Consider the following 10452-nt stretch of genomic DNA (forward strand, 5'->3'; position numbering starts at 1 on the left):
CGTGCGTTATGTCTGTGTGTCACGTGCGTTATCGAATATTCATTAAAAGTAGAATATGAAATTGGAAACAAACGTATGGCAAAATAGACTTATCTTGAGTTTTGCAAGTACTCTCAACATTTACACTTGGGTGGGCGTAATGTCACTTAAAATTTAAGTTTAAATTAATTGGGTTTGACCACAGATATACATACACTATCTATTCAGTCTATATAGTCTATTCAACTCCATGGTTTGACGTATACAATCTTATATGTATGGTTTGCGTATTTTCTTTAACCTTTTCCCTTATATAAGCGTGTTTCGACGGCTTTTTGCCCCCCCCCCTTTTTTAGGCCTCAAACAGTGAAAAAATGTCCTATTTAGGCCCCAAACACTGTCTTTCGTTTGAGAAATGTTGTTAAAAAAAGTGACCATTTTTTCGGCGCCGTCCCCCATCCAAATATTACATCAGGGGGTTGTCAGAAGGGGGATGTGTCCCCTTCTGTTTGGGGGGTTTGAAGGGGGGCGGAGTCCCCCTCATCGCCAAGAAAATTTTGGACTTGTGAGAGGCTTAAAATGACCCCAGGTCGATCATAAGGTAACGTGTAACCAACGCTGAAAAGCCTTTGACTCTATCTCAATCCCTTGAGAAGTTGCATCACTTTGAAATAAATTTTGATGGAAAAAATCGAGGCAAAAAAGTGATTTTTGGCAATTTTGAGATGTCCCCTCGTTGCCATGGTAACAGGAAATTTAAGACTGAGCATGTCGTTACAAAGGCAATGGTCCAGTCAACATTTGTGCCAAGTTTGATTAGTATTGAAGCATTTTTCATAGTTTCATAGCAGTTTGAACTTGTAACAGGAGGCTTTTCAGTGAAAATGGCCATTTTTCACAATATGCTCATGGGGGAAAGGGTTAACCTTTTATTATGTCAATCAAGATTTAAATTCTATTTGAAAGACACTGTTATAAAGTCAGATTTAACCAAACTTCAAAGATAATTATAATATTATTCACTAAATTATTCACTAATTATATTATTCACTAAAACTAAAAAAAATGTAACCACTTGTTAAGTTTCAAATTGATAGCTTAAAACATTTTTCGAGACATGCTCTGAAAAAGATATGCGATAAAAAATACAAACAAAGGGAAATTAGCTTTCAAATATTTGATAGAAAACACTGCACTCCTCCTCAATGATTGAGGTTTCAGATCTATATATCTTGGATGTTTCAGACTTTGCTCCAGTCAATAACAAAGCGTGGAAAAGTAACATAGGGCAGTAACTGAAAATTTATGACGGCAGAGTTATATCATTCTTGTGTATGCCTTATTTTTCCTTTTCATTTAAATTCATTCACAAATGAAGTTTATATTTTTGATACTTTTCAATCTATGCTCCGGACAAAAATAAAGCAATACAAAAATAATAACTGTAAGCCAAAACCAAAACTAAAAATGATGAATGGAAGAGCATAAAGCATATCATTCTCGCACTGTACTCATTCTGAAGAAGTTCTTACCACCTTTGAAGTTTCTAATTAAAATTTTGAGTTATGCTCCAGAGAAAAACAGAATTAATTAGAAATTAACAAGGCGATAACTAAAAAACTAAATAAATGGTAGAGTTATCATGCTTACACTTGTACTGTACTCATCCTTAATGATATCTATGAACTGTCGTATATTAAGTTTCACATTGATATCTCAAATAGGTGGGACGAATTCTTGGACGAACGGAGAAAATTTAATACCGTAATAGTTATTACAGTAGGGTAATACTGTAGTACTGTAATTACAGTAGGGTTTAACAAATCTCCTTCTTTTCCTCGGATTTTGTCTGAATAAACTTGTAAATTTTTTATAAATTACTCTTTTTGAAAGATACGTGGGACATATATATATAGGATAACTTTATGTCCCAGGAGAAACTTCTTGTTATATAAATAACAACAGCTTAAATAACCATTTTTGTCTAAAAATACAATCAATAAATCACTTTTGAAATTTATAGGAAAAGATTCTGATTAGTTTAGTCACAGAGCTATTATATATGTTTCCGTATCATTAAGTCTCTAGTTTTCCGGTTTTCACAAAATTTCCGTGAGCTTCCGCAAGTTTCCGTAAAAGAAAACGTTAATTTTAAACGGTATGGTGTCGAAATGAACAGGAAATGAGAAAATTGCCAAAAGAGCGCACGCGCAAAATTAGTTTGCAATGCACTGTGGGTAATATATTGCGATGCAACCACCCAAGATGGCAACCAAGTAGAAACTGGTTTTCAACAGGTTTCGTGTACGATTTATCTCATAAATTGACTGTATTAGCTGTCCAAGCTGGCGGGAAAAATGGATAGTGCGAGTGGGAAATCGGGTGACTTTCTCGTTGGGGGTAAATACCGCCTTGTAAGGAAGATCGGGAGCGGTTCGTTTGGTGATATTTATCTTGGAATCAACATCACAAATGGTGAGGAAGTAGCAGTCAAACTTGAGTCCACAAAGGCCAGACATCCCCAACTTTTATATGAAAGTAAACTTTATAAAATACTCCAAGGTGGAGTAGGTATTCCACACATAAGATACTACGCGCAAGAGAAAGAATACAACATACTTGTCATGGACCTTTTGGGTCCCAGTTTAGAGGACCTGTTTAACTTTTGCTCTCGAAGATTCACTATGAAAACAGTGCTTATGCTTGCAGATCAAATGATTGGGCGTATTGAATATGTACATAACAAAAACTTTATTCACAGAGATGTGAAACCAGATAATTTCCTCATGGGCATTGGTCGCCACTGTAACAAAGTGTTTTTGATTGACTTTGGACTGGCAAAAAAGTACAGAGACAGTCGTACAAGGACACATATAGCATACAGAGAAGATAAGAATCTAACGGGCACAGCCCGATATGCCAGTATCAATGCTCATTTGGGTATTGAACAGAGTCGTCGTGATGACATGGAATCATTGGGATATGTGCTGATGTACTTTAACAGAGGAAGTCTACCATGGCAAGGTCTGAAAGCCAACACGAAGAAGCAGAAGTATGAGAAAATCAGTGAAAAGAAAATGTCAACTCCAGTTGAGGTGCTTTGTAAAGGATTCCCGGCTGAATTTGCCATGTATCTCAACTACTGCCGAGGTCTACGATTTGAGGAAGCACCCGACTACATGTATCTACGACAGCTCTTCAGAATTCTTTTCCGCACTCTGAATTACCAATATGATTACACTTTTGACTGGACAATGCTAAAACAGAAAGCAGCTGCAGTAGCACAATCTACACAAGTCACAACAGGCACTGCTGGGCGTTAATGAAAAGTGATTTTATAACAGTATAACAGAATAATACTAGTTGTAGCAGTGAATGTCAAAGTTATGATTATGTAAACTTGTACATAATAAAAAAATGAGCAAATCACTGTTTCTATTAGTTTTAAGTTCAAATTATCATCTGTGTAAATTTTAATTAGTTCTGGCTGAAATTTTTAATTTGTTTAAAATTCTCAATTTTATAATTCATATGGAAGTGTATTCATTTATTTAGATTATACTTTATAGTGGTTTTTCATTTATATTCCAAAGTGGATATGTTCTGCTTAAGTCTGTTACTCCATGTAGTATTGTTGATAAAAGTAATGAAAAAAATGATAAACAAAAAACTGTAACTAACGGACATACTTGTAGCAAATGTACATAGAAATCATTATTATTGTAAATATTTTTTTGTAAATTTTCATACGAGGGTGTGTATATGCATTTGTACATTGTGAATTCGTGATGTACTTTTTCTTGTAAGCAAGTAATATTCAGTTTAACATTTAATCTAAGATATAAACATGTATGTATTTGAAGTGTATGATAACAAATGGTCAAACTGCAGAACGAAAATCCAAATATATATATATATATATATATATATATATATATATATATATGCATTTCACTTTCAACACTTTGGTTATTACACCAGAACACTTTATATATATTTACTAATACGCAATAGCTTTTGAAGTGCTCATTAGTTTTTAAAGGTTGACACATTTTGAGTTACACATTCACAATATGAATTATTATTTATACACTAAATTTTATATCTGATTTTCATTTGCAACAAAGTGTAAATTTTAAGAACCGTTTCTGATATGTAAATATCCATGGATACAATCAGAATCTAACATAAGGGCTTCCATTAAGTTCTAAGATTTTTTATAGTCAGAGACTGAAAATGTCTGAAAAAGTCCCATTATATAGGTAAAGAAGTAAAAGCATTGTATTTTGGAAATTAAAACCTAAAGTCAGGAGTAAACGATTCCCAAACTTCCACTAATGGAAGCCCTGTTATATGCACTGAAATTAAAGTCAATAAAGAGTTATTACTATTATTATTACTTAATCAGTAGATTTATTACTATCACTAGAAGAAGTTTGTTGTCATCTTGAATGCACACTGTTACTTGGACAGTCTCTCTTTAAAGTATGTTTGAGACAAGTTTAGACATATTTTTAACTTTGTTTTGTTTAGATGACTTGAAGACACTGTGTTTGACAATTTGTCAAATTTGAAAAAAAAAGTTGTCTTGGTCAGTGATTAAGACAGCGCTGTGTCACACTGTATAGTAATGATTACTTGTGAAACCATGGAATTAACCGTGGCCTAATTATTGCAGTAAACCATTTATAGTATATATACTGGCACACTCTAATGGAAGTTGAGTTTGAATTTACTTTATTTTTTATGCATCGATTTTCATAAAAGATTGATCAACAGGTTTGTTGGAAACACTGGTGTCACTTTAATGCTCTTAACAAGCCATGCTAAAAATTATTGACATCTTTCATAATAGATTTTAGTACCATTCATTAATTTTAGGTCAAGGGAAAATTTCAAAGCAGACAGTGCAGACCATGTTCAGAAGGCAAGAATTTGCCAGCTGCTATGGGTTTTAAGGTGTTTTTTTTTTCTTTTTTGAATAGCAAAACATGCAGTGATTTATTTTTACTTGGGTTCAAAGGTTTGATTTTGAATGGTTTAAAAGTAAACAAGAAAAAAGAAAGTTTCAAAAAATGAAAAGTGTTGGTGCACAAGAACATGAAAATTTGCAATTTTTTTTATCAGATAATTTTGTATGAATGGCATTTTTCTGATGAATGACGATATCAATGCAACAAACTATTATTTTGACAGTGATGTATTTTTGTGCTGAAGCTTAATGTGTAAACTATTGGTGATGCATTTCTTTCCTGAGTACTTTGTTAATATTTTCCTATTGATAATAAGGACAGTTGAGTTGGTTTCTTTTGTTAGTTTTTTTTTTATAAATAAGTCATTTTTTCTGTATCATATATCATTATATACTATATCCCTCAATAGCTCTGTTTATCAGTGATGTAGAATCATACCAAGGCAGAAATTATTATTGTGTTATCTTATTTAAAAGATTGTTGTACTTATCCTATAGACTGTATCGTCCTTTTGGGTATTTCTCTTTATTCACATGTTTAGTTTGACATAAAATTTGAAAACCAGTCATGATGGCTGTAAGATGGTATGGATGACTTAGAATTACAAATTTTTTGGCATTCAAACAGGCTAATGAAAGAATGGTGGCATTGTATATAATTAAGATGTGTCAAACGGTCAAGGGAGGCAAATCTGTATTGGCTTTTTTCCCCTTTTGTGTTGGAGAGTTACAAATGAACTTAAGATATTTTACTCAAATATGTAAAAAAAATTCTAACAACATTAGATCATGACCATGTTGTCAGTTAAAGAACATTGTTGATATTGTCACTGAAATGTTTTTCAGGCATTTATCTTTTCAATACATTTTTGATTTACTCGCAAAGTTTTTTGGTTGTTTTTTTTGTGTTTTTTTTTAAGAAAATAACATCATAACATAAAAATTAGTTTACAATGCATAGTAAAACTTTGTACTATATATATTTTTTTTTTAACTGAACAAGATTGTATTAAAATTTTGTGCAAATCTATTTTGACTAAACTTGAATATACATAAAAAAAGATAACATTTTGTTTGTTTTCAGATCATTGAAATGTTAGAATTTTAATGTGACAAGAAGGGATGAAGATGTAGTAACCCTTATTATCTTTTGGAACCAAGTCTAATTTGTCACCAATATAGAGCCAGGCCAGCCAGCACATCCCTGAAATCTTGCCAGGCTCTATACTATTGGCAGCTCATTTTATATATTATATTCTGATTTGCAAAGTCATTATACAAAAACATTAGGTTAAGAAGGTTAAAGAGTGAAAAAAGAAAGATCTTTTTATGTTAAGTGATAAGAAATATATGTTGTTTAGATAGTATAATTTATACTCAAGAAGTGTGATTTATAGTTTTTGATGTGAAATTTAAAAATTTTGAGTTTCAATGGTTTAACCCTTACTATGCTAATTTAAATTATCTTCACTGGACTTGTTCATCTTTCAGTCATGGGTAAAACCATTTAACATATTTTGAAATATTCCTCTAAATATGATAAACAGTTTTACCTTTGATTTACAGATGGACAAGTCCAGTTAAGATAATCTATATTTAGGGGATATTTTCAAAATATTTTCTGACTGAACAGGGAAAGTCTACATCACATATGTGCAGACTGCTCTTGGTCTGCAATGGTCACATGGATAATATCAGCTGTAGCTTGCAGGCTAGGTGTTAACTAGCTTCCCTTAATATGATATGTCAACTAAGAAGTCATATTTTTTTTCTTCAAGCATCATAGCCAATGTTTTGTATTTGACAGTTAAAAAGAAATACTGAGAAAATAACATCTTAACATTCATTTAAAATGTATTGTTTATGTAAAATGAGCTGCGTCACGACAAAACCAACATAATGGGTTTGCGACCAGCATGGATCCAGACCAGTCTGCACATCAGCGCAGTCTGATCAGGATCCATGCTGTTCGCTAACAAACCCTATTACAAGTAAAGAAACTGATAGCGAACAGCATGGATCCTGATCAGACTGCGCGGATGCGCAGGCTGGTCTGGATCCATGCTGGTCGCAAAGCCATAATGTTGGTTTTGTCGTGACACGGCTCAAATAGTCTTTTATTGTTGCTAACACATGTTATACTGTATATCCTTTTAGTACTTATTGTATTGACACTGTTTGATAAGGGTTCATCCCTTGTAATCTAAGGACTGATTTATAAGTTGAAGACAGAAATTGGCCTTTTTACACTCTAGGCCGTAATCTTTGTGAATTTTTTAATCCACGCTGTTACATGGCGACGTTTCCCACTCGAGGCGGAAATCTCTTTGAATGTTTAAATCCACGCTGATACAGGGCAATAACATTCTCTAGAGAGTTGGTCTAGTTTGGAGCCGGTATATAAAATAAATGTATAATAAAATTAATTTATGAGGGGCAAAAAAAACAAGTTCCAAAAAAACTTAAAAAAGAAAACATGAATTTTTTATAGTGTGTCATTGGGAATTTTAGGACACAATTTTGGGCAGTATGGTATGAGTCTTATAATGAAAAAGAAAATCACTGCTATGGTTTAAAACTAAAATGTATTGTCTGCGTTAAAATAGTATAAACTTGTGGGTTATTGTGTACAAGATGTATAAACAGGGAATATATATAGCATTAGTGTGATGTTTTTAGAAACACGTATAGCAGTAAGTTTTGCTGTGAACATGTTAAAAGCGTAGCATTGTTTGCTTTTCTTTTTATTTTTCAGCCATTTATTCATTATTCATTTGTATGTGTTAAACTGTGAAACTAAAAATGACTAAAAGGCATTTATATAAAAAAAATGTTGTCGCAGGTATGTTCTTCTGGGCTAAAACCATCATGTAGCTGAGTTTTTTATTGTGAAACTTGTGAAGAATTTTTTTATTTTGAAACAATTTTTTTTTTGAATTGGCATAAATTGGGCCATTTTAGATATGTGTTTTGGTCAAGACATTATCAGTCATGTAAAAGCTGTGTACAAACTTTAATTTTCAAGTATCATAATCACTTTTTGTGTATCTGAAATTAAAAACTTCAATTGTCAAAAGTCCAAGGCTGTGTTGGACTAACGCTTCAAGATTTTGAAAAGTTGAATGCTGATTTTGTTTTTCAATGAATATGTCTTCTTATTTTTTCAAGAATAAGGTTTGATTATCTCAAATGAATCGTCATCATTCATATCTTATTTCATCATCTGGGAATTGAGTATTTGTGTACTTATCATATAGAATTACATACACATTGAATTTGTTCTGGTAAGAAATGTTTCTTTTGCATTGTAAGCTATTTTTGAACTTGTTAACTTGTATGCTCAAATAGACATTTACTTGGAGATCCATTCCGCGTGGTTTAAATACATTGAAGTGCGATTGGTTAGAAAATAATTGTATAAATAAACAAGGCACACTATGGTAGATTTTTATAGTTCTAAGATATAAGTTCTTAAGGTATAAGTTTTACCTGAACCTTCTGGTCATGCAGGGATAAATGTGAACATCGGATATCTGTGGTCCAATCGAAGTGCCAGTTATTGCTAACATGTCTAATTGGGAAAACAAAGATCATTCTGAGAAGTTTTTCGTCGGATAAGATGAATTATGGTACCTTACTTTTCAAACAGAACTATATATGAACATGAATCTTTTATCTGAACTTTTCTGTGAAAAAAATTAAGAATCTTATATATATCTTTTGTGACAATAATGGTATAGTTTTTTTAAGAATTTGTAAACAAAATGTTGTAACTTATGAGTAGTGTTCTTGTTTTAAACAGATGTTGAATAATTGGCTACATTTTGCAAACAAAAAATGTGAAAAAAGGAAACTTAACTAAACATTTTTCGATGAATTATCTTAGATTTTTTTCTTTACATTTTTTGCCTACCTCCATAGTTAGCTACTAATAAAGAACTTTGCTATTAGTAATTTCAGTAAAAATGTTTTTTATTGCTGGTATGATTGGTACCAACATTAATATTGTAAATAAAAAATAAGAGAAGAGGATTTTGTTGATGTTTGACTTTTGCCATGTCATAGAAACTATTTGAGTAACATAAATTTATGTTTTCCCAACAAGCAAACCCATTATCCAAACCTATGGTTTACAGTCTGTATATACTACATTTAATACTATATTATTAGTTATAAAGATTTTTGACAAGTTCTATGGCCCTAATTTAACAGTTGTTTGGAAATAACACCCGAGAGCTGTTGGAAATATTTATAACAAATTTATAATACGGCAAGCATTATTTTTAAGCAAGAAAAGTTGGATTTCTTCATAGATTGACAACAGTCGTGTATATAGAATTATATAAATGTCACTATTATCCAAGGAAAAACAACGTTACAAACATGCAGTATTACAAAAGGTAAATAGCCTGGGTTACCGAGGATTTTTGGAAAGAAGGTCGTTTATCATTTATAAGTTTTATGAAAATATTTCATAGATATAGCTTTTATTCTTTGTTTTTGTGTAGTCTCTGGTAAACTGGGTTCAAAGCACTTACCCATCCCCCCCCCCCTGCCTTTTCGAAGGAAAAAAGGGGGATAAAGCAATAGGCTTCCTCTGTCATACTTTCGTGTCCGGTCCATAACTTTGTCATTTATCAAAGGAATGTGAAATAACATTGCACAAATACTTGTTTTAATAAGACGATGTGTCATGCGCAAAAACCAGACCCCTACTCTCAGGGATATCACACTTGTTCATTCAAGGTCAACATTGCCTAATTGAGGGTATATGTTGTGTTCGGTCCATAACTTTCTTATCTTTGAAAGGATTTTTTAAATACTTGTCAAAATTGTTTGAGACGATGTTTCATGCGCAACAACTGGTCACCTACCACACGGAGGTCAAAGATTAACATAGTCTGTTTAAAAGGGTATATTTCTCTTGTCCATAAACTTTTCATAGATCAAAGGATTTTCAAAAAGTACTGTTGCAAATAGTCACAATAATAAGATGATGTGTCATGTGCAAAACCTTTCCTACTAGGTAACACCTAGAGGTCAAAGATTAACATAGTCTGTTATATGGTATATTTGTGTCCGGTCTATAACTTCTTCATAGATCAAGGGATTTTGTAAATACTTGGCACAAATGTTCATAATAATGAGATGTTTTGTCAGGTGCAATAACCAGTCCCCTACAGTTTTTAAAGGTCAAGGCAAAGATTAATATAGTCTGTTATAGGGTACATTATGAGTTCAAACTTACAAGGTCACACTTACAATTAAAAGATTTCAGAGTCTGTGTTTTACATATTCAGAGAATAACTTCAAAAGTATTAGAGATAAACTCCGTATAGGTTAATTGTTCCCTGCCTTTTGGAAGGAAAAAGGGGGATGTAGAAATGGACTCCATCTGTTTGTCCCATCAAAGGATTTTGAAATTACTTAGCTAAAATGTTCTGTTTAGGCATATCAAGACAGCCTGTCTTACACAACTGTTTGATGCCTATCTCAAACAT

At 32.3% G+C, this 10452-nt stretch overlaps 1 protein-coding gene across 1 annotated transcript; it reads left to right on the top strand.

Annotated features, from left to right (window-relative positions):
* Positions 1-2197: 2197 nt before the first annotated feature.
* Positions 2198-8981, top strand: LOC132723197 (casein kinase I-like). The gene has a single exon (XM_060707873.1). The coding sequence runs from the start codon at positions 2337-2339 to the stop codon at positions 3300-3302; it is 966 nt and encodes a 321-aa protein (XP_060563856.1). The 5' UTR covers positions 2198-2336; the 3' UTR covers positions 3303-8981.
* The last annotated feature ends 1471 nt before the right edge of the window (positions 8982-10452 follow it).

Source organism: Ruditapes philippinarum, unplaced genomic scaffold (assembly GCF_026571515.1).
Source record: "Ruditapes philippinarum isolate M1 unplaced genomic scaffold, ASM2657151v2 ctg721_1_1_1_1, whole genome shotgun sequence".
Taxonomy (NCBI): Eukaryota; Metazoa; Mollusca; class Bivalvia; order Venerida; family Veneridae; genus Ruditapes; species Ruditapes philippinarum.